General features: G+C 36.6%; 1 protein-coding gene and 1 pseudogene across 10 annotated transcripts in view; both read left to right on the plus strand.

Moving 5' to 3' along the window:
- PAM (peptidylglycine alpha-amidating monooxygenase) overlaps window positions 1–26,351 on the plus strand; it is a 369,904-nt gene that overhangs the window by 119,288 nt on the left and 224,265 nt on the right. For all 10 annotated transcript variants that reach the window (XM_069088092.1, XM_069088091.1, XM_069088094.1 and 7 more), the window contains one exon: window positions 21,835–21,892. In XM_069088092.1, coding sequence (XP_068944193.1) covers window positions 21,835–21,892 — 58 coding nt within the window. The remainder of the gene's footprint in view (window positions 1–21,834; window positions 21,893–26,351) is intronic.
- Window positions 8,460–9,719, plus strand: LOC138161243 (folate receptor alpha-like; annotated as a pseudogene).

Genomic DNA, 26,351 nt, shown 5'->3' on the forward strand with positions numbered 1-26,351 from the left:
TCGCTGTCTGTCTCTGTCTCTCTTTCTCTGTATCCTAACTTGCCCAAGTTCAAAATCCCACATGAATCCAAGGCCTGCATCCCAAGTCTTTCTACCTCCAAAGTCAGATCTCTAACTGCCATGCTATACTCTATCTTGTATTCTATATTTTAAAAATAGAGAGCAAGGAGTGAACACTGCTAAAGATAAAGGAATGAATACTGAATATTGAATAAATAATTATTATTTGTCTAGAGTAGGGGTTGCATATAAGTATTCATAAATTTCAAGGAGAATACTACATACACAGAGGAAAGGCTAAATGGAGAAAGTAGGATATTGCAAGGTATTTTTAAGAAGAGAATGCTTGGTAGTATTGAGTAGAGAGTAAAAACAAAATTTCCACACATGCTTAGTGGCTCGTAGAAACTGATAAGTAAGGAGTGTCATTCCTAAATTCAGTATTATGGTTCAATCCTTTTATTATCTGTAATGGTACAAGTAGCATATGAAGAGAGCTAAAGATCTTGACATATGGAGGTAAATATGAATGTACAAATATGACTGACATTAGAGGAATTGTGAATGATAACTAGAATATAGCAACGAAAGGGCACTCTGATCCTTAACTTGCTCTGTTAGTGACTTTATTAGTGTTGGTACTTCCTTCATCCATGCTTTCTCATCTTATTCTGCTGTTGTCTATTTCCTCCCATAAATCCTTCCTTAGGGGGAACATCAGCATGCTAACAGCTTTCCTCTACTTGTCTTACCTTTGTGTGAATACCAGTGGCACACCCGAGTTCTCTATTAGTTAGACCTCCTGTTTACACAGCTGGTCTATTCCTTCTTCTGTGGACACAGAGCACACTGGTGATGTCTTTTACATCAGTTCTTCATTTGCAATGAATTACAGCCAACTCCTGCCCATGATGTCTCTCTATTATGTTTGAGGAGAGCCATAACTATAATTCTTTAGATGATTATGATGATTCATGACTCACAGTATTGCATCACCAGAAGAATATTAATATTAAAGATAGACCTTTGTTTCTGAGAGATGCTTGGGATTATTAAAAATGTGTAATTTTCCACAGGCAATCCAATTTGTTTTCTACCTACTGTTCAATTCTGCACCCAGCTCATTATCAATTTGCCTATTTTGTCCCGAGTCCATTTACTAATGACTGAGCTCTATAGGTTACCTATCCATCTGTATATGATAATCTGAATATGGGTATTCTTCATTTACTTGGCTTTTCTATTATGAATAGTTTGACCAAAATCTTCTGAGTAATTATGAATCCATTTAAGATATTCTTCAGTGTTGTAGTATCAATTAATTGTTGATACAATTAGTACGATGTCATCCTCACCATCAGAAAATCTAGAGGCTCTCCATTACTCTGTTCTACTTGGACTCTGTGATGGATGTACTCCAACTTCTTTGAGGTAGTACTTATCTTTTTGTTTTATTTTTCATTTATAAAATTCAACTCTGTTGCTTTATTTTCCCAGGAATCTTATATGATTTTGACATGTGCATGGGAAATATCTTTTTGGAGGAGAGCCATGAGGCAGTGTATTGCTCTGCTTTTTGAAGTTATTTTCTTCAACATTTTGTGCCTCTTTTACTGAGTTGTTAATTCTCTTTTCATCACTCTCTTGCATCATTCTCATTTCTTTCCCAGCTTTTCCTCTAATGCTCTTATCTTTTTCTTCAACTCTTCTAAGAATTCTTTTTGGACTTATGTCCAATTAGCATTTTTCTTTGTGGTTTGCTTGTAGTTTTTCATTTTATTGTCTTATTCTGAGTTTCTGCCTTTGTCTTCCCTGACACTGTAGTAGATTTTTATGGTCAAGTTCGAAGACAGTTCCAAAGTTCCATCCAGTTCCATAGGATGAAAAATGCTATCCAACCCTAAAGAAATAACTGATAGAGTCTGAATAGTTTGAAGCATTCTTTGTTACTCCCTTTTTTGGTCTACATTTTGTTTGCAACATAGCTAATATAAAAATGTTTTGCATGATTGCAGATAGATAATCTATATTAGATTGCTTACCTTCTCAAGGAGGGGAGAGGGAAGGAAAGGAAAGAATTCAAAATTTAAAAAAACTGTTTAAAATTTTGTTTTACATATAATCAAGAAAAAAATTAAAGGATTAAAAATAAATTGCAATTGACAAACCTATCCAAGTAGCATGCTGATGAAAAAAAATGACATAATTGGCTTCTGGGGATCACAAAAGCAAAAAATCCCAGTATTACCATTTTGTTATAAAACCTAAACTTTTCTCCAAATATTCCTGGGAGAGGAAACATGACAGTCATGCTAAAATTACCTCTTATTTGCTTTTGTAATACTTCAGTGATTCATAGCAATGGTGACATCTTTTCAGGGCATTATATTCCAAAGATAAGAAGGGAATGTTCTGGGCAGTAGTGGGTTAGAAGTTCTTTATGCAATTCAAATTATTCTTGGCATAATTGGTCAGTGGAATAGAATCTCACTATCCTCAGAGCCTTGGGCTTTTAAACCTATGCTTACTTACTGTACTGATTAAGTAAGTGATAAACTGAGATAAAGTAGTATACTCCTCTGGCAGAATACATGTCAAATAAGATAAATTTATGTTTTCAACTGAGTTCTTCAGGGCAGGAATTTTATTTCCCCTACCTCTTAGTCCAATTTTCTTTATTATGCATTATAGTATAATTATGATAGTTGAGTATTCAAGTAATACTGAAACTATGGTTATGAGATTAAGGAATTTTTTTTTTAATCAAGCATTTATTTTTCTCTTTCTCCTACCTAAAAAAGAAAAAAAAACCTCATGTAACAAATATGCATAACCAAACTAAACAATTTCCTATGTTGGCCACATGTAAAAATATGGATCTCATTCTGAATATTTCATTTGTTAGCTCTCTGACTGGTGGTAGGTAGCTTAATTGTTTATCATTGGTCCTCTGGAATAATGGTTGATCATTTCACAGAGCTCTTAAGTCTTTGGAAATTGTTTATTTATACAATGCTATTATTATACTATAAATTGTTTTACTGGTTATGCTCACTTCACTCAACATCAGTTCAGATAAGTTTTCCAAAGTTTCTCTGAAACAATCTTTTTCGTCATTTCTTACATGAGTGCCAAGGAAAATTTAAGCATATTTTCAAAATTCCTTATTCTAGAATCATGAAAAAGAATTTTATTAGTTTCATATTGAAGAAACTAATAATAATAACATTAATAATAGCTAGTATTTTTTTCTTGTATTTTTAAGTTTGCAAAACACTTTACATGTTATCTCAATTGTGCTTATGACAGTCTTGTGAGCTAGATGCTATTACTATTCCCATTTTACATATGAGGAAACCAAGACTGAGAAAGATTAAATTACTTGCCCATGATGACACAGCTAGTAAATGCCTAAAGTGAGATTCAAACTCAGCTCTCCCTCTTCCATCTAAGCATTGATATATAGTAATAAGAATATATAATGTGTGTGTGTAATAAGTAAATGTCTGGAAAATGGAAATTCATTTTACTGATTCCCGTTTATTTGTTAGCTTCTGAACAACAGTAATGTTAATAATTATTAACTCATTTATTAAGTTATCAGTACTGGAATTTTTAATTAACCTTTTACTTTGATTTATTCTTTTCCTTTAAAAAATAAATGCAGACTCTCATCATTAGTTTTTTTTCTTAATCTGATACAAGCATAAGTTTTCTGAAATATAATTGTATATAGGTATCCTTTGATGGGAAATACTCATCCTTTCAAAAGTATCATCTACAACATTGTGAATCATCATTGCCATGGCAGTAAACTTTTTAAAAACTGGATCTGGAATTAACATGTATGTGTGTATTTAGGGGATAGGGCCAGTAAGGTTTTGATAGATGTGACTGTCTATCATGTACATGTTCTTTCCATTTTAAGAAGACTTTAGTGATTATTGAAGAGAGTAAAATTTTTGCATGATAAAGAGCTGCTTTTCTAATATATATATATATATATATATATATATATATATCAGAAGGTTTCCTTTATACATGATTAAGTATACTATGTTATCTGTGAAAAGCAATCTGTGTTTTGAAAGAGAGTGTTATGCACTTCTGCATAAAGAATGCTACATTGATGAAGAATGGTTCTAAATGCTCATCTTCAAGAGGGTTATTGAAATATTAATTCAGGCTATGCAAATCTGAAAAGAAGTGTAACAAAGAGAATTTTCTGGTGACTAATAAATGCAAAGGGAATCAGTTTTCCTGTTAGGATAGAAGCATAAGTACTGTTGCTATCTCTGAATAAGTTCAGACTTTATATTAAAAGAAAGTCTCCCATGTAAATCTGACTATGTTTCTTCCAAAGCTTCCAACAGAACTTCTAAATCATTCAATTAATAAGACTCTCTTAATTCTGTTCTATAGGAAGCATTAAAAATTTAGCAATTAGAAATACAGAATATTAAACTTCTCCAGGGTTTTCAAGAACATGAGGAATTTGTCTGACAAAGGTATTGTAACCCCGCCAATATATTATACATAAATATAATAAAAATAGTCATCCATTATTTTCTCTGTAGTATTATTCTTACTAATAATCAACATTTTATAATACTTTATGTACATTGCTTAACTTGAGATTCAGAACACTGTAAGATAGATGCCACAAGCATTATTTCTTCATTGTATAAATGAGGAAGCAGGTTGAGAAAAGTTAAATAACTTACATGTTAACTCAATCAATAAAGTCTCAGAGACAGGATTCCAATCCACACCTTTCTGTCTCAAATTCCCTTGCTTTAGCAACTATCTTATGCTGTTTTGTGCTATTGGGGGAAATTTTATGTTTTTTATTCCAATTAATCTTCCTTATATTGTGATCTCTACCTCACCCCCAATCATCCATTTAACTACATTCTTCAAACTCCAACACCTTTACTAAGTTTTTTTTAATGAAGCAAAGAAACGTTGAGATTCAAACCTGCCTCCCTGTGAAACCTTAAGCAAATGCAATTAACTTTTTTTCTTGTCTGTGGTATTCACCCTTTATCTGACTCTACCCACATTCACTGGAGCTATCTTGTATATTCATTAAATAATAGTTATCCAAAGTCAAAACTCCCTATCTCCACACCATACACACACATGTGCCTGCACACACATGCACACACATGTGCATGCGCACACACATCAAAATTATACTCTTTGGTCACTCCTGTTTCTGTTAAGTATCTCCATTCTTTCAGCTATCAATGCTTGACCTGAATCATTTTTGACTCCTCTCTCCTCTTTAGATCTTATACCCCATCGTTTACCAAATTCTGTTGATGTTGCCTCTGAAATGTCTTTTTGTATTCATCCAAATATACATCCATATATCTATCTATCCACCCACTCCCTTCCAGAACTGTTGTCTCCTTTCCTAGTCCCTTATTACCACTCACCTGAACAATATCGACTGCCCTTACTAAGTCAGTTTGATACAATTTAAGAAACATTTATTAAGAACCTATTTGTGGTATAACACAGCTAAAAAAGCAAGCCTTGCTACCAAGGTACTTGGAATAATCTGCTAGGACAAGGGGAATGAAATACTAGTAACTGTAAGAAATGAGAAGACAATCACAGACACAACGTATGTGTTACGACCAGCTTTGATAGACTGGACTCTTCTCAGCAATGCAGGGCTATAAGACAACTACAGAAGACGCATGATGGAGAGAGATGTCTACATTCAGAGAAAGAACTAGAAAGAACAGAGTTTGAATGCAGATTGAAGCAAACTCCCTGCTCTCTTTCTTTTTCCTAACATAAAGAATCCTGTCCCCTCGTAACGCTGTTGTTCTTTTGTTTCAGTGATATCTGACTCTTCATGTTCCCATTGCTGGGGGGGGGGGTCGTCTTTCTTGGCAAAGATACTGGAATTATCTGCCATTTCCAGCTCATTTTACAGATGAGGAAACTGAGGCAAACAGGGTTAAGTGACTGCCCGAGTAACACGATTAGTAAGTGTCTGAGGACAGATTTGGACACAGGAAGATGAGTCTTCCAGACTTTGAGCCCAGCTCTCTGTCCGCTGCCCCACTCAGCTGCCCGAAGAGAAATGCACATAGTTATAACCTGTTATTCCCAATGACAAGGAGCTAAGTACAAGGACCATTGAAGGAACGTGGTGACTGCAGGAAAGAAGCCTCCTTTTTTCCAAACAGAAAAAAGCTCTAGTGCCCTTTGCTAGGTGCAATTCAAATATTTGTTATTCACCAGATGTCCCTTGAGCCACAGCTTTTCTTTAGCTATTACTTCTGCCTGGAATGACCTTATCACAGTTGCTTCCTGTTGAAATTCTAACCTTCTTTAAGGCCCACTTCAGATGACACCTCAGTTAGTCAATAAACATATACCTCAGTATATAATCTTCCTTAGTTACTCTCTATTACATGTGATTCTTACTACATTGTCAATACTGTGTTCTTTATTAGAGCCTAACAGAGAACCTAGGGCACAGTAGATATTTTGTTGGGCCTACAGTCAGGAAGATTTATCTTCTTGAGTTCAAGTCTAGTCTCAGACATTTGATAGTTGTGTGACTCTGGGCAACTCACGTAACCCCTTTTTGTCTCAGTTTCTTCATCTCTAAAATGAGCTAGAGAAGGAAATGGCAAACCACTCCAAGTGTCTTTGCCAATGAAGAGTCAGACATGACTGAAAAAACAAATGAACAATAAAACAGAAAGCCTGGCACATAGAAAGTATATTATAAATGTTTGCTGATTGATTGAATTGTTCTCAAATTGTTTCAGGGATATTGTTTTTCTCAGTCTTATTAGACTACAATCTACCTGAGATATGAGACCATGTTCTGTACTTCTGTAACAAAAAACTTTTGTATGCAGTGAAAAAGATAGTGCATTGGAACAAAGACAGCACTAAATACTTGTTGATTGATTGATTGACCCAAAGTTAAGAAGGACTGAATTTTGAACCGACATCTATCACCAACCAGCAGCAGCAGCAGCAGCCCCAGCAGCAACTAGCGTTTGTATAGTTGTTTAATATTTGCAAAGTGCTTTATAATCTCATTTTATCTTTATACTGACCTACATGTTATTATTAATCCCATCTTACAGATGAGAAAGTTGAATCAGACAGAGATTTAAGTGAATTGCCAAGGGTCCTAGGAAATGTCTTTGATTGCATTTGAATTTGGGTCATTTTTACTCCAACCAATCTAGCTATTTTAACTAGTATGACCAACTCCATTACAGCTGCTTTAAAAGTAAAGGTAATAGGGGCAGCTAGGTGGCAGTGAATAGAGCACTGGCCCTGGCGTCAGGAGGACTTGAGTTCAAATCCAGTCTCAGACACTTAACACTTACTAGCCATGTGACCTTGGGCAAGTCATTTAACCCCAATTGCCCTGCCTTCCCCCTCAAAAAAAAAGGTAATAATACTTGTGCTACTGACCTCATGAGGCTTCTGTAAAAAACGTACCTTGAAAAACTTTGAAGTATTGCATAAATATGAATTATTGTCTTTTATCTTCTATATGACATCTCAGCTTTAGGTATCCCTAAAACATATGGAGTATGTGTGTGGGCATGGGTGTGAGTGAGGGTGTGTGTAACAAATCGTTCTTTGGTTGATTGGTTAATTTTAAGGTGCTTGAGTATATAGTACACATCTTTTATGTAAAGAAGTTTATTAAGTCTCCAAATGGTACCTAATAAATTCAGTGAACTGAATCAACCAACATGAATGATGATGATGATGATTTAGGATTATTAAGATACTTGTAGAAAAAGGAAATGTGGCCTAATGCATAGAGGGCAGGCCTCAAAGTCACAAAGGTCTAGGTTCAAGGCTTGTCTTGACACATATGACCTCTGTGATCATTGGGGATTCACCTCTCAGTACTCTCCAGGCAGTTCAGTAAGACCACAGGCAGCTGGAAGAGTTTCTGATTTCTCTTAGTAGGAGTTCCTTACATTGATAAAAATCATAGGTTTAGAGCTAATAATGATGATGTTGATAGTAGGAGTAATATTAATAATGCTAAAATACGTAATATTAAGATGTGATGTTATATGAATGCTACTGGGGGAGAAGACCCCAGAATTGTTTTGTTAGTCACTCATTTACTTTGATACATGCTTGGTTTTCTGGTTCAGACATTTCCTGTTCACTCATACCTCATCTTGTACAGCTCTTAATTTCTTCAAGATCAGCTGAATAAAGAATGTTGTTATGGACTGAAGCAGTGTTTGTATTTTATAATGCAAATTGAACTGATGACTAGTCAAAAAAAGGCAGGAGGAAAATGGATGCTTGCAGATTTGATTTTTTTCATTAATGTTAGTACCTCGCTTTGCTATTATGTTGGGCTCCAGGCTTTCTTAGGACCTCTGGGAACCTAGAGGAGACAGGCCCCAGAGATGATGCCTCAAACAGGATGGGGGTTGTTGTTCCTGAGCCTCATGGCCATGGCCCATGGGGTTCGGAAGGGTCATGATCTGCTTAATGTCTGCATGGATGCTAAACACCACAAGGCAGAGCCTGGTCCAGAAGATGGCCTTCGTCAGCAGTGTAGCCCATGGAAGAAAAATGCCTGCTGCACTGTAAACACAAGCCATGCCACCCACAAAGACACTTCTTTCCTGTACCACGTCAACTATAACTACTGTGGAAATATGACCCTAGCCTGTAAATGCCACTTTATCCAGGACACTTGTCTCTATGAGTGCTCTCCCAACCTAGGACCCTGGATCCAGCCGGTGTCCTCAAGCTGGCGGAGGGAAAGGATCTGAATGTTTCCCTGTGCAGGGAGGACTGCCGATCCTCATTTACCTGCAAAGAGAGCTGGCACAAAGGCTGGAACTGGACTTCAGGGATTAACAAGTGCCCAGCTGAGGCTGCCTGCCACCCTTTCACATTTTACTTCCCCACACCAGCCTCCCTATGTGAGAACATTTGGAGTCACTCTTATAAAGCAAGCTCTTTTGGTTGGGGCAGTGGCAAATGCATCCATATGTGGTTCGACCAGCCCAGGGAAACCCCAATGAAGCTGTGGCTAAATATTATGCTTTTGGCTCTGCCCCAGGCATCTTCAGTTGGGGGGTCAGTTTCCCCTTCTTGACTTTGACGCTGCTGTTGCTTCTCTGGGGTTAACCCTCATCAGGCATCAAATCTAACCAATCTATGTGCAAACCCCAGCCAAGATTTACTCCCAGTCTGAGAACCCTGGACCCCAGCATCCTGCTTGACACAGTCTGACTCTCGTGAAACCCTGGCTTCCCAAGTTGAATTCTTCCCCCCTCAAACCTGAGTTGTCTGCTTGGAAACCTATACCCCCACACACTTTGGATTTCACATTCCCCACCCCACTACTGAGGGAGCCAAGGAGGGAGTGCCTTCCTTTCTCCCCACTTTTAAGAAGCTCCAACCTCTTCCTCTGCATAGCCAAGTCCACTTACCCCCCTTCTCTTCTTTAGGGGAAACTAGATATGATTACTTCCCTCTCTAAAGTAAAACCCCCTTACTCCTTTCCAATAAGGATCATTTCATTGATTATATTTGTATCCCTAGTACCTGGTCCATATATAAGTAGGTGCTTAATAAATGTTGATTGATACAAAAAAAAAATATTAGTACCTCCATTAACTAGAAGATGAGTATCCACCCTTGGGAGTTTAGACAAAAAGAGAAAACAGTCTTTGTAGAATCATTTCTTTTCTTAAATTATTAATATTGACTTTGAATGGAAGTTGGAAATTACAGTTGGATGAATTTTATTTAGTATCCTTCTTTTAAAAGCACACACAAGAACCTGAAAGGAAAAAAATGATTTGGTGCTATGGAGCTGGATTAGAAGAATGGCTTCTTTGTGAGGGCTTATTCCTTATATAAGTTTTAGAACCTGAAACAAGTATTTCAAAGAATATATATTTGATTTAACACTTTCCCCAAGGAGTCCAAGGCAAAGAATGCAAATCCTGTTATGTTACGCTTATGTGGTAGAGTTCTTAGGAGGATGAGTTGGCCCTGGGATAGAAAAGGACAAATTTGAACCTATGTGGTAGTAGTTCTGATTTTCAGAATTTTCAAGAAATAAGCCAACCAGGACTGATATACTCCTTTTCTTGTAGATACTGAATCTTCTACAGAAAACATGATTATTCTTTTGTTACCTCCCTCCTTACTTCTGCCTCATGGGATCCCTTTTTTCTTCAAGTCTCGACAAGGACTCTGGAGCCGATCTTCCCTCCTCCTGCCCTTACATAAGCACCTTATATTTATCTTATATACATTCTGTTTATACATTATCTAACTATCTGTATCTCTGTCTCTGTGTACACACACACATACACACACACAAACACTATCTCCCCCCATTAGAATCTTAAGTTCCTCAAAAACAGGAACTATCTCACTTTAGTCTTAGTATCAGCAGTGACTAGAACGGTGTTAGACGCATAACAGGGCTTCTAGGTGGTACAGGGGACAGCCACCTGACCAAGAGTCAAGAAGACTCTTCTTCCTGAGTTCAAATCCAGCCTCAGACACTTACAAACTGTCTGACCCTGGGCAAGTCACTTAACCCTATTTGCCTCGGTTTCCTCATGTATAAAATGAGCTGGAGAAGGAATAGGCAAACCCCTCCAGTATCTCTGCCAAGGAAACCCCAAATGGGATGTAACAACAATGCAATATTCATAATGCCTATGGTGACTATAAATATGCTGGTAGAGTTATCAATCACAAAATGTAACAGGCTCTCTACATGGAGGAGATAGCCAGAACATTTATTCAAATACCAGAAAGCTGAGTCCCCAAACCAGAAAGTTGAAGCCATCACAGTAGCCACAGTAGGCACACATACTTAATGCAGTGAACACCCACATTCTCAAACCTTCAAAACAAAATAGACTCCCTCAGGCAAAGATCCTCCTCTCCTCAGTCATGGTAACTGCTCAGCCTCCATGCAGCTCACTCCCAGCAGCTGCAACCCCCACTGTTCACATCCCAGCAGTCTTCAGCAGGAGTCCTCAGCAGAAGTTCTGGTTGGCTCTCAGAAAAAGTTCACACTGCCACTGCTTCCAGTCACCATTCTGGCTCCAGCCCAGCCCCTTCCCAGCTCCAGCTCCTTCCTACTACGTCAGTGAGTTCAAGGGGCATGGAAGATCTTCAAATCCCATTACCATTACATGGGGTCACAAAGAGTCTGACAAAAAGACCAAATAAAGATGATACATAATAAGCAGTTGATTGCTGTTTGCTTACTGACTGACTACATAGAATTGAGCTACTTTTATATTTCCTATTTTTCCTCGGTGTTTCTGTTTCCATATTAGCTTATGATGATAGTCAGTGCACAACCACTTATCAGATACCTTCTATGGCCTAGGCCCCGTGCTAAGCCATGAGGATACAAAGAAAGATAAAAATAACATATAAATAACTATTTACAAGGAGAGAGAGCTTCTTAGAGTTACAGGGGTAAGTTGGGGTACAGGTGGATGCCAAAGAGAGGTGAGTAGCCCTGTAAAGGACTTAGCAACTCCTCACACCAAAAGTGCTAGTTCTCCCTGAATGACCTATAAACCCCTCAAGAAGCTATAGTATGTGCAGTGACCACAACCTGATAAAATGGTCTTGGGAGACTGGCTGGACAAGGAGGATAATGGACAGGCCTCAAAGCCATCAGTGGTTTAGGGCGGTGTCTACCCCAGGCAGGTGAGCGCCACCCACAGCAGAATGGGCAGACAACACTTTGTTCCAGTGGCCAAGAAAGTGGCTGAAGCGGGAACTGTGGAGCACTTAGAGCTTGATCAGACACGGAAGGAGCCGAGGTCATCGAATGCAACCTGGGCCATCACCGGTTGCCTTGACTTTTGTTTTGCCACTGAACGTCGATGACTCTGGAAGATAAAGTGAGGCGGATAACCTTGTGTAACCCTGCCTCACTTAAATCAAGTGAAGATATTACCCAGTACTGTCACTGGTCCTCTTCAAGAATAAAGGATAAACAACATATATGTATCTATGCATAGAGAGAGAGACATACAGTGACAGAGAGATACAGACAAAACAGAGGAGACAGAAGAAGAGGAGAGGGAGCAGAGATGTAGCAAAAAGGGGAAGGAGAAGGAAAGGGAATGCATTAGTAGCTGGGAGAATGAAAATGGGCCTCCTGCAGAATGTACGATTAGAGTCAAGGTCACCTCAGCACCTGGCATTGGAGTGGGGAGAGGCTTGAGTCAGTTAAAAGCTATTGCAATAGACCAGGCAGTAAGGACCAGACCAATACCAGGGTTGTGGTACTGACTGAAAAAAAGACAAAAATGAAACAATTCCTGCTTCCAAGGCACTTCCATTCCAAAAGGGACATGGCATACAAACATATGTAAATATATAATACAAATACAAGGTAATTTGGTGAGGCGACACTAGCAGCTCAGGGAATCTAGAAAAGCTTTCCCTTGAGCAGAGATAGGAAGGAAATTGAAGAGGTGGTCATGAGGAGGGGATGTACTCCAGCCATGGGAAAGGCCGTCAAGCCTGTGCAAAAGCACAGATGAGAAATGGAGACACAACAAGCAGGTCAGTTTGAATATACTTTACAGTATATGATGAGGTGTAATAGAGAATAAGAATGGAAAAGCAAATTGAAGCCAAGATTTGAAGGGCCTGTTTAAGCTTCTAAAGACAGTCTTCTAGCATTCTAAGTTAGTAGTGAAGCATTGGGCCTGCAGTCTGGAAGACCTGAGTTCAAACCCTATCTCAGACACTAGCTGTGTGACCCAGGGTGAGTTACTTAACTTTTATTTCTCTGTTTCCTCATCTGTAAAATGGGGAGGATACGACCTTTTTATACTACTAATAATAGTGGCAGGCTTGTTGTAAAGATAAAATAAGATCACATTGGTAAAAAGGCTCATAGCACAGTACCTAGCACATAGTAGGCACTGTATAAATGTTATTGTTGTTATTATTATTATCTTATAGCATGCTTTAAATCAATTGCCTCCCTGTTATGGATTGCATATTTTCAAATTTGGAAGTAGTGAAGGCAAATGGATAATTCGAAGTGGTGATTTACAGGAGATATGTTGCCATTAGCTGTAGACACTCCATCATACATACCCTGTGCATCTTCTGTAAAATAGAAAGCCAGTTCAGAACTCACTATTTCAAGTATCTGGTAACCTTAGAGGAGAGAGAATGGTTCCTAGCCAAGCCCCTGAGGGGGAAATTGCTTGGAGGGTGGGAGGAACAGAACCTCCATCTCCTTTCCCAACCCCCAACCCCCATCCCTCCAAATCCCTTTTCTAGAGGATAACCTTGTACACTTGAGAGGGTCTTGATTTCTCATCAATGTCCTAGAGAAGTCCTAGGAATAGCAGTGACTTATGGCACTGATTCCAAGTGTCTGCAGTAGGAAGTGAGGACAGACAGCTTCAGGACTGTAGAAGGGGCCCATCAGAAAGCTGCACCATACCCAAAGGCGAAAGCTGGAGCACTCCATGAGAGCACTTCTGAACACTGAGTCCTCCCTTTGCCACTTGTTCTCTGAGCCTACTTTTCCCTGGGCCCTGTGTGCCCACTTGGGCAGTGCATCACCGACTTTTAGGGGAATGTTTCATACCAACTGTTATTACTATGCTACTTTAATAAATTGTGCTTCCAAAAAGCTGAATAGACCTAATTGATATCAGCTGCTAATTAACAAGGGAAGCACACCAGTGAAAGATCAGGAGCTATTGCATTAGACAGACATTCCTCCGCACACCAGGCCCCAGGCCCCAGTCCCTCAGTGTCTCCTGAGGGGACATCCGTGAGGGTGGAAGGTGAAGCCTTGCTCTGGGGCACCAGCCTGCCAGTGTGAGTGGGGAAGTGGGTGCTCCACAGCATGTGCTTCCCAAAGCAGCCTGAGTTTAGTCTTTGGTCCGGCCAGGTGACCTTAGGTGAGTTATTTATTCTCTGAGGCACAATTAGCTGCTCATCTATAAAGTGGGAATAATATGCCCTCTGCCTACCTCACAGTAAACTGACATAATGTATGTAGAATTCTTTGGAAGCATAAAATGCAGCATAAATGTGAGTTGTTATGGGGATGATGATGATGATGATGATGATGATGATGGTGACAGTTTTAGCATGATCAATCTTTGGCCACCACTTACCAATATAATTCTTTACTTTATACAGGAAGGTCAACATAGGGCATTTGTGGTGTGGAAATTCCTTCCATAAGCAGATGGCCAGCAATTCATGACTTTAATAGATAAGTCCTAAGAGATTCTCTGAGTCATATAAAAGATAAGTTTTTCCCAAAGGCACAGCTACTGTTCATGTCAGTGTTCATTTGATTTTGTGTTAATTTGATTAATTTCAGAAGTAGAATTTGATCCCAGGTCTTAGCTGGAAGGAATTTACTCACCAGTCACTCTCTAAGTTGACAAATTCACACATCTAGACCAAAATTTTAAAAATATGGACATAGAGATGCTTGTCAAACTGACTATGCAAATCAGAATTTTTTATTTTTTAAGTGCCCTAGGTTCTAATTTAGAAGATATATTTTCTCACAGCCTAAAGTTTTCACCCTCAAAGTTTCCTAGGTGTCATTTTCTTTGCTATTTCTTTTTTTTTCAGATCATAATGAAGTCATTGATAAATTGTGATTTACAAACACCCACTGTTCTATAATGCATGAATCTATTATGGGTAAATAACTATAGTAGATTCTGCTTATTGGAATCACTTTGGCAAATGGTGATTTGAATGTGTTATCTGGATACTTTAATTATAAGGAGACCTTGGTGAAACACCTTAAGATCACTTCTAAATCACAGTTTACAATTCTTGCCAAAGTGAGCATTTGTAACTCTAAAGAAATCTGCTAACTTTGTTCAGTTAGAAAAATACAGCTCTTAATATTCTAAGCCTTGTAGAGGTTGCTTAATTCTAGGAAGTTTGGACTTGAAGTAATTATTCTATGCTAGTAAGAACCATGAAGTTTTCCCGGAACATAGTTCTCAACCTGTCAGTGACAGAGCCTTGGGAGACATGTATCTACCAATCCTAAAATTTAAGGCAAAAAAAAATTCTGTAGACTAGATAAACAATGTGCTCAGTATATACATGTTATTTCATATATATTAATGTAATTAATGGAATATACATTTACATGATTTAGAATTATTGCTGTATCCATAGTATTTTTGTCCCATATTTTCTCAATGGATACTTCTAGTACAATTCTGTCGTGGGGCTGAGGGATGGGGGAGATAGGAAAGACTGAATTTTTGTTGTTGTTATTGTTAAAAAATATCTTGGAGCCCCTGCCTCAATTTAATCACAACATAATTTAATTAAAATATGTTATTTAAACACTTAAGATGTTCCTTACACTGTGTTAAGTGCTAGGGAATATAAAATGAAACTTTTTACCTTCAGGAAGCTAACATTCTAATGGGGGAAACAGATCTTATAGGGGATTGGTGGTCAGAGAAGAAAATTTTGATTTAAGGAGTTACAGAGATGGTGAGGTGATTCCTAGGGCAGTCTATTGACCTGCACTTTTCACATGTAATGACAGTATTGATTGGAATACTATGCCCCAAAATAGCTACTTACCAAGGAATTACATAGAGGGAAAAAATAATTATTGAGTCTCTAGAGTCACTGTGGTACAATCTAATTAATTCTGTTAATCTAAAAAGAGGACATTTGCAGAAAATTTCCAGAGAACTATAAAGTTCTACACACACACACACACACACACACAATTTCCATACATCATGAGCCATTTATAATGAATTATCCAGTCAAATAAGCAAGAAATGCCTGTTTATGCATAATCAGACATGCTGCCTATTTGTATATTTCTTGGGATATAATCCCAATTTGGGCATACTTTAAAAAAGATTTCAAGGAATTCTGTGAGCTTGTACATCCAAATATCTGTGAAGGCTAACCAGTCATCAAACATAGTGATTCATCATTGACCTCTAAATGGTGCCACTGATTCTATCAATGAAAAAACAGTAAGTTTGGGGAAGCTACTTTTAATTATAGTGAACAAATGAATGAATGAAAAAGCATTTATTAAGCACTTACTTTATGTAAAGCACTATATTAAACAGTAGGGATACAAATACAAAAGCAAATAGATTCCTACCTTTACAGAGCTTAAATTCTAATGAGATAGACAGCACACATAGGGGAGTAGTGGTCACAGTGGAATACTTTGGTTTTAAAAATTACAAGGACAGTGAGTAGAACTATAAAAGAAGGAAGTTGACAGATGTTTTCCAGGAGCAATGGTAATATTGTTTTGATTATAGTTCCAGAAATAGAAAGGAGTATGAGGTGATTACAAGGCTTCTGATGACAAGATGGTAAGGGAGTAGGGAACAAAGTGCAGCATAGCAGATGCTTGCTTGAAATACGGGCCAGGTAAGGCACTCACCAACAGAGGGAGGGGGAAGAACATAGGAATTCTAGAGGTGAAAATTATTCGAAGATTTCCATGCCATGTTCTTTGGTCTAGATAGCAAGGAAACTGTTGAAGGTGGATGGGGAGTTTTTGTTGTTGTTGCTTAGTCGTTTTCAGTCGTGTCCAACTCTTTGTGACCCCAATTTGGGGTCTGGGAGTATATATAATATCATACAATGGTTTGGTTTGAGCAATATTGATTGATAACAAGAAGATAGCACATTCGCCAGAAAAGTTATTGTGTCTCTATTTTGCCAAAAGGATGGGAGCTCTCTGAGGGCATCCCTAATGCTGATCACAAATTTCTCCCAGAAGGAGCTTAATAAAAATTTATTGAATTTAATAAGCCATAATGTTTTAAGTTTTTATTCCATACTTAAGGTCTTGTTGCTATTTCTTTTACTTTCATAGTATTCTTGTGAAAAACAGAAATGACAGAACATCACAATCATTTTTGGAGTAATAAGTACATTTTTCTATTTCTAGTACTATGGGTTTTTGGTAGAAAATGTGCTTTCCTGGCTAGCTCCCAATAACACTGGGACAGAGGCATCAGCAATATTGTATCTCTTTTGACTTAAATTTGGCTGCTATTCCAAGACTCAGCACTAGAAGAGAGGCCTCCACAGATGTGTCTATGCAGATTAATACTATTTCTCTTTTTTATATTGGGCCCTTATGTTAGCAGTTTGAAGCTGCAGTATTTTACAGACTGCCTCCTGGCAGTGAATAAAGATATAGAGTTCTTCCTATAGAAGGAATGTGCAAGAATTCATGATGATGATATATGAAAAATGTTAGCTGGATACTACTGGTAGCTTGGGTTGAATTATTGAAATGTCTTTTCTAGGACAATGAACAATATAGTATTATGTAGTAAGGAGTAAAATTCTGATCCAGCCAGAAAAATTCTAGGTGCAGAAACAAATAGTAATGAAAATTAAATTCACCAAAAATAGTGATACTTATTAATCTGGAATGAGTGAATAAATGTAACTGTAACAAAAAGCTTATGGAAAAACAATGTGAAATGAGGTAGTACTGAATGTGGAGTGAGAAACCCCGGGCGAAGGGGGGAAAATTGTCAGAATAGTTAATTTTAAAGTACAATGTAATATCCATCCACATCATTGACTCCATTATGGTCTTAGAAAAGTAACTGTCTAAGCTCTTCCTCATCAAACTGTATTTCAGGGCCAGAGCTGATGGAACTTCAGATAATTCTGGAAGAGAATACATAATAAAAGCACTCCCTTTCCTTAATTTTTAATTCTTTTTGTTCCACTTTGGTAAAAGCTAGGGGTTTAGGGCAAGGTTTTGTCTGTTACATTTTTATTTCATATGCTTGTTTTATTGCTTTTGTGGAAAGTTAATAATTTTATTATATCTTTAAAAAATAAAAGTCAGCTCATTCTTTTTTTTTCTTCTTAATTTATAAAGACTGAAATTTCTTCCATACTTATTTGAATTGTATTTGGGAAGGCAGTATTCCATTTTATAATTCATGGTTTCCTTTATTGTTTTCTGATCTGTATGAAAATCGATGGATAATATTTTAATAAAAGTGATTAAAGAGTTTTTCCTTTAATGCTTTAAAAGATCTAAAATTTCAACAGTATGGCAGTTTTCAAGAACAACTAAATTTCTTGAAAATTTAATTGGAAAATTTAATGATATATTATGGCCAAAAAGTCATCACCTAATAGCCAACCTTAAGTTGATGAGGCTCTCTGAACTTACCTTAGACCAGATATCAAATGATAGACTCACAGTCCACTGCTGAGTCTCTACCTGAAACTCTTTCAACTTGTAACAACCTGCTGGGTTTTGCTTTCCCTTGACATAATTCTTGGGAACCCACACTAACCTTTGTGCCAATGATGAATTAGGAGAATGGAATTACTTTAGTAAAGCGAATCTCTATTCAAGCAAGAAGACAGGGGCAGGGAAAGAATATAGCTCAAATAGTAGCAACTTAAACTAAATTACAGTACACATTATTTTCAGATAGCATCCAGTTAGCTGGATTAGGCTGGCCAATGATTATAGTTTAAAGTAGTTGGGTGGAAAGGTAATTAATATGCCAGAGATTTTTGTTGTTGTGTGGCCTTCATTCTTGAAGAGGATCAATGACTTTTTAGGAGGGTGATGTCTCAATTTGCAAGTGAATTTGATTTAAATAAGGCACAGCTGTGTAGAGACATCAGCCACACTCTCTTCTCCAGTCATCAGAGTCCCATGGCAAGACATAGGTCAATACCACTGACAATGGCCCAGGATGCAGTGGGAGACCATGGCCTTTTTAAGCTAAGATCTTTCCCAGGTCTCACTTTTTCTGAGGCAACACCCATTCAGTAGTTAAGAGGTAGGTAAGAAAAGAGGTAAAAGATGGCCTACTTTGCCTTCATAAAAGAATAAATTAAAAAAAAAAAGAATCAGGGCGTATGTGTGGGAAGACCTTAAAGTTTAAAGAGAAAGTAGTGGTATATAATAATGGGTGTGAGGGAGGTCAAGATAGGTGGAGGAATAGGGAGGCTGAGGAAGGAAAGGGACAGAAGAGAGTGTATTTGTAGCATTTAAAGTAGAGAAAAGCAAGCAGGAATCATATGAAAGCCCAACAGTTAAGAAAGTGAGTCACAAAGAAAAATCCTTATATTAATGGAGATAACAGTGTGAGTCGAGGTTCGCAGGCTAGAAATGAATATTAGATTCAGTTGATAGTAGCAGAAGCTAGACCAAGAGGAAAATATCAGAAAATAATAAAATGCATCTCAAGGAGCAATTCAAACATCTCTGACAGAACATCCTTTTATGACAGTTTTTATACACCTCTTTATCTGAACCATACTGTCAGATTCTGTAACCTGTGTTTTTCCTTTTTAAAAATATTTGTTTTAAATTCAAATCTTAAATTAGAGGGTTCCTTCCACTAGTTCAAAAGCAAAATAGAAATGTACTTTCAGAGATGTCTTAAGGAAATAGCCAGTTAGGAGCTGGGAAATGAAAATGCAATCCTTATAAATTTCAGAATTTGATTCCATGTTAATGAATTAGATCACAAAGTGTAAAATTATTTAAAATTATGTATACATATAGAATTATTAAAACATGAATTATAAAATGAATAAGTGCAATATGGTATTTTATTGAATTTGTTGTTTGATGAAACAAAAAGGATGCTAGATTTAGAGTCAGAAAAGTTCCTTTGATTTTTAATTCCTTTATGACCATGAACAAGTAAATTAATTTCTTTAAGCGTGTTTCCAGAACTGTGAAATGAGGATGATATTTACAGTACCTTCTTCTTAGGGTTAAGAAGGGGATAATATATATGAACTTTTTTTATAAACTTAATGCATAATCTTATCAACTATTACTATCTTTTTTGTGTAGTTTTTCCTTATGGGACTTAGGTGGCTCTCAAGACTTACTGTTTTTCTTTATAATATAATAAATGTACTGTTTTGAAGAAAGGGCAGAATAACTGAATAAAGTTTTGTTTATTATGTTTCTTTGACTTACATTGTAAAATGTGTCAAAAACCCAAATCTTTTTTCTTTTTTTTTTTTTGCTTTTTGGAGGGGAAAGGCAGGGCAATTGGTGTTAAGCGACTTGCCCGAGGTCACACGACTAGTAAATATTAAGTATCTTAGGTCAGATTTGAACTCTGGTCCTCTTGATTCCAGCACTGGTGCTCTATTCACTGTGCCACCTAGCCACCCCCAAAATCTTTTAAGTAAGAAAATATATGTGGTAGTAATTTAAAAGTAATTTAGTGCTTTAGTAATTTAGTTTTTAGTACTTTTGTAATTTAGTAATTAAAAAGTAATTTAAATTTAAAAATTTAAATACTTTACCTACTTTGATATGATTAATTTAATATTATATTCAGTTAGCCAAGTTTTAAATAAGGAATGGTAGCATTATTTTAATTTCAGTCAGTCAGTAAGCTTTTATTAAGTACTATGTTTCAGTGCTGTGCAAGGTGCTGGGGATACAAAGAAAGTAAAAGACAGTCCCTACTCTCAAGCAGCTCAAAGGCCAGTGTCACTAGATCAATGACCACATGGTAGAGAGTAAAGTCTAAGAAGACTGGAATGATAGAAGAAGATTGTCGTGGATTTGGAATAGTAGGGTTTTACATTTGATCCTGGAGATGTTAGGGAACCATAGGACTATTGAGTAGAAGCGTGGCTGGGTCTGATCTACACTTCAGGAAGATTTGACAACAGTATAGAATGGACTGGAACAGGGAGAAGCTTGAGGCAGGAAGACCAACCATTAGACTTTTGTAATAGTCTAGTCATGAGGTTATGAGGGCATGGGTCAGAGTGGTAGCAGTATCAGAGGAGAAAAGGGGTCATACATGAGAGATGCTAGTAAGGTGAAAATTGACAGCTACGTCTCTTTTGATGTCATATTCAGTTGGTCAAGTTTTAAAGAGATCATAAAAAAGGGGAAAAGACCTACATGTGCAAAAATATTTATAGCAGCCCTTTTCGTGATGGCAAAATATTGGAAACAGAGGAGATGCCCTTTAACTGGGGATTGGCTGAACAAGCTATGGTATATGAATGGCATGGAATACTATTGTGCAGTAAAAAATGATAAACAGACAGATTTCAGAAAAACCTGGAAAGACTTGTACGAACTGACACCAAGTAAAATGAGCAGGACCAGAAAAATATTGTATACCGTATCAGCAACATTGTGTGATGATCAGCTATGAATAACTCTGCTTTTCTCAGCAACACAATGTACTTATCTTGATAACTACAAAGGACTCACTGAGGAAAACACTATCCATATCCAGATAAAGAACTGATGGACTCTGAATACAGATGGAAGCACTTTTTTTTTTACTTCATTCTTTTTTGCATTTTTTTCCTTTTGATCTGTTTCTTTCACAATTGTGACTAATATGGAAATATGTTTTATATAATAACTCATGTATAACCTATATCAAATTGGCTACTATTTTCTGAAGAAGGGAGGGGTGGGAAGGAGGGAGGAAAAATTTAGAACTCAAAATCTTGTGAAAATGAATGCAAAAAAAATGTCTTGACATGTAACTGGGAAAAAAGAAATACTATTAAAAATAATTTTCAAAAAGAGCTTAAACAATTTTAGGAGGCAGTCATTTTACTCCCAGCTCTGACAATAATGAAATGGGATAACTTCACTTTGAGGGAAGCCTCAATTTCCCCATCTATAAAATGAAAAGTTTCGATGATTTCTTCTAGCCTTAACATTTTGGGAGTCTGCACTCACATGTCATAGTTTTATCCTCATTCCTGACTAGCAAATTTTTTATTTATTTTTCTCTTTTTCTTTCACAGTCTGATACCTACCTCTGCATGTCATTACGTTTGCCAGTGGATGAGGAAGCCTTCGTAAGTAAGTATTGATTGAATAGGGGTGAGAAGTGGAGAGAAACAGTGAAATGTTTTTGAAATGTGTCCATAGTCTCTTTGATGGTTATGAGCTTAATCTTTCAACTGTCAGATTTTTGAAATGCATTTATCATGCCCAATGCAGAAACAAACTAGAGAAAGCCACTTAGAGTCAAGATAACAAACTGTATCCTGAGAGATTCATGAGTAATAATAGTTAAAGAGTCACATGCAGATGTCTATGGCCTCCAATACTACACAGGCCCATTTATATAGTATTGGCTTTCTGTCTGTGCCTGGATACTTAATTCTGCTCCACTGAACAGAATGTTTATTTACCTTCTAGTTCGAGCTGTAAATCCTTTGTACTTACATTCAATATTGGACAAAATAAGACTTTACCTGTCTGCAGAAAAAAAAATCCTTCCTGTTTATATTCTAAAATCAGTAAGATGACAAATAAGTGGCAGGACCCAGCAAAATTGTGTATTGGTGTTTAAATCAAGTGAATACAATAGCAAAGCACCCTCTGTTTATGTCTTCTAGTTAGTTTCCATTTCAGTCATCCCTTCTGACAATTTTCAGCTATTTAGAGAAGATAAATATCTTCTAATAAATATCTATAAATGGCAAAATTGTTGATTAGATTTAAACTTTTTCACAGTTCCTCCTTTAATATTTTGTTGCTTTTCTTTGAAAAGAAAATGATGAGAGTTGTATTTTCCTCTCTTGAAACAAAACTTGAATCAAATTTTCTGGAATAACTGTAATTTAAATGGGAAAATTTTGCAGTTGCTTGTATTCTAGAAATGAATTTCTATGTGGCATTCCCCAAAGGAATTGCTATCATAGTTAGGAGCAATGTGCTTTTGTTTTAATGTTAGTTGCACTCGAAGTGAGAGGAGGTGGAAAGGGAAGATTCAGGAACCAGCACCCTTAAATGAAAACTTTTTCCATACTCCGAGGAGTAACAGTCACATTTTAAGTATCTGAGCAGCACCTCATGACTAAGGAATTATGTGGTAACAGTGGGTACCGAGATTATGAACCACAGTGGGGAGATGAAGGTGGGGAAAATAATAATGCTGCCCAGATCATGTACGGAAAAAGGTGAAAACTACTACAACATCCATTCAGATAGTCTTTTTGAACCTCTTAATTATAATGCTACAAAGAGAAGAGAAATATTATTTAATAGTTTCTTTACTCTATTGCTCATCGTGGTGTGGAGTTGACCCTAAATTTTCAAAGCTATGTCACAAGCCTGACAGGTGCTAATAACTTGGAAAAAAAGATGTCTGACTATGGGTGGAGTGTATGTCTGCCCTGCTTGACTAAATTTGGAGAGGTTCATTATAAGGCTGGCCACAGGGTGATGAACTTTTAGTCCACAAGAACTCTTGAAGACCTATAAGTCACAAAGGGTTTGAGAATCAATCAGTAGAAAAATTTTCACCTTGAAAAAAACACATTCTTGAAATATAACTCTTATTATTAAAATATCAGTAATAAATCTTTGTTTTTGGAATTACATAACCATACTTGTGACAGCAAAGAAATACATAAAATAATTAGTTAAAAGTTGTATTTTTTTAGTGTTCCAAATTTTTACTACTCCAGAATAACACATTGCACATTTTTTTCTACAACTGCTTTATTTTGTTTTTGTCAAATTCAGTGTGATTTTTGTTTGTTTTTGCTTATCCTGTGAAAGGACAAACCTAAACCATCAGTGTAAGTAGTAGAGACTTGTTTCAGAAAAACAGTATAGGTCATACATTAATAAACAGTTGGTACATTTACTGTGATACACTGTGTGGCTTAAGAACTGGTGAGTGCAGTGGGCCATTCATTCATTCCATGGACTGTGTTACTGTTTCCCAAAAATAAATATATTTTCTTTCAATAATTTAGAACATGAAAATACTCAGTCGTGAATAATATTTATAGAGAAGAAATAATAGAACCAGCAACTAATGTAGTCCACATTTTCATAAAACATTTTTTTTTCCTGAAAGGAGAACCAGTTTGTTGACATGTTAACATTTTCATCATAATTATAGTTTCTCCATTATTTTTACTTTGGGAATTATTTTCAGAGCTATGTACCTTAATGCTTATGTAATTATAGCTATAGTTTTTACAACTTTCAGTGTTCCTTATTATAGCCCTATCACAATTTGATATTTTTTGATGTGTCCAAAGTGGGACTTTTTAATCTTTCTTTCTGGAAAAGGCACTTCAGTTGATTTAAGAAATATTTATTAAGGGCCTATTATGTGCAAAAGATTCTGCCAGGGGATAGATGTTGTACTTTTATAGAGTTTACAGTTCAGTAAAAGATAGTATACTACAAAAAATATAATGCAAAGGAAAACACACACATATGACAGGGGGGTATATATATATTCTATATATGTAAGGTATGTGTATACAGAGAGAGACACACATACACACACATACACACATAGAATTTATGTCTGTATATTCCTTACATCAAATTTCAAGTAGTTAATTCACCTTCAAAAAGTAAAAAAAAATTACTAAGTATGATTTAAAGAAACCCAAAAATGTATCCTATGACTCCATTTTTGCTTGGTTGTGATATCTCTGCTTTGTCTTTTCCATCAGAATTTTTTCTCAGATTTTGACACCTTCCAGTTCCCAGTGTTCAAATACCTTCTCCAAGAATCATAATACTTCAAATTGCTCTAGTCTGTTTCTTGGATCAAAGATCTGCTAGTATCTATTTACCTTGCTTTCTATCTTTCTGGAGAAAGTTCCTTCTGCAAAAAAGCTAAAGTCACTCTCTTTTTCTCTCAGCCTTTTAACATTTCTCTTCCACTTATGGTGGAAGTCTAAATGTTCACCCTGAGTATCACTCTTTATGATTGACTCGGGAATCTTTTTTTTAAGTGTCTAAAGAATTTTGAAACACTAATGTAATAAGTTAAATCATTTAACAGAGTAATTGTAAATGTTGTAATAATTATAAAATGTAATTAATGTAAAAACAGGTTTCTGCACAACTACTATTTTGAGATTCCTTCACATCTTTGATAGTTAAATCGCAGAAGCCTAAATTATGATGTTTCTCTTCATACCAATTCTATTTCTTCATATTCTCTGTGTCTTCCATTGACTTGAAATGCTGCCTACTAGGTATTTATTATTTAAGTCAACCCTCTTTTTTAAAAATCTCTTATCTATTTTTAATGCTTTGGATTTTTTGCACCTTTGTTTTAAGTGATCTCGATATATATAAGAATAAAATTTTCTAGAGTTAAGTTTCAAAGTTTTCCAATTCTTTTGTTCAAGAAGGAACACTTAAGAGGCAGGGTAATGGTGAAGAGGTAGGAAAGAGATACATACAAAGTAGATAGTTGGAACTACTATATTAAGTTTGAGATTTTTGAAAAAAAACCACTTATTTGAGTGAAGTTACAACTCAGGAAATTGGTGGTGGTAGAAGGTAGGAGACGAGTATGATACATTTAAATAAAATTGAGTTATAACAGAAAATAGCATGCCTATATGGTTCTGCCATCAAACTACAATAATTGTTGAACTCCCCTCCATCACTTCTGCCCACTTCAAGTGCATCAATTGTACCTTTCTAAAAAATCCACCTAACCTTTCAAACTGCCTGCCACAGTCAAACCCAGTACTCTTGTCATGGGCCTTATTCTCTATTGACCCTCTTGGTGACCTCATTAAATCCCAAGAGTTTAATTATCATCCCTTTGACCACTCCACAAACTGCTCATCTAGCCTTAATCTCTCTTCTGAGCTTCAGTCACCTATCAACTGCCTACTGGACATTTCAAAGTGTACATGCTGGAAACAACCTCAAACTCAACATATCTGAAATAGAACTCTGACTTTCCCTACATATCCACCCCTCCTCAAAGCATTTCTGTTTCTTTTGGGCATTCCCCACCCTTCCAGTCACACTCGCTCACATCCTTGAGGTCATCCTCTTCTCTTCACTGCCCCTCACTCCACATAATCAAGCCAGTTGCCAAGTCTTGTATATTCTTCCACAACACTTTCACTTCCTTCCCCTTCCCTGTACTCATACAGATAGCACTTTCAAAGCCTCTGACTGGTCTCCCTACTCCCCTCTACAATCTGTCATCCATATAGCTCCTGAAATGTTTGTTCTAAAGCACTAGGCTGACTCCTCGACTCAATAAACTCCATTGTTTCCATATTGCCTCTAAAATCAAACATGGACTCTTCTGTTTCTCATCTAAAACTCTTTACCACCTGGTTCTCACATGTATTTCTAGTCCTTTTATAATTCCTTTATGACAACCAATCTTATTTCTACATGCCTCTCTGAAATTACTTCCCATGCATACTGTGATTAGGTTTATAACATCCTCCCCCATCTTAGTCCCCTTACAGACAGAGGGAAATGCTAGAGACTTCATTTGAGAATTAGTTTAAACCTTCACTGA

Source organism: Petaurus breviceps, unplaced genomic scaffold (assembly GCF_028583685.1).
Source record: "Petaurus breviceps papuanus isolate PSGF00001 unplaced genomic scaffold, PetGlider_PUasm1.0 184, whole genome shotgun sequence".
Taxonomy (NCBI): domain Eukaryota; kingdom Metazoa; phylum Chordata; class Mammalia; order Diprotodontia; family Petauridae; genus Petaurus; species Petaurus breviceps.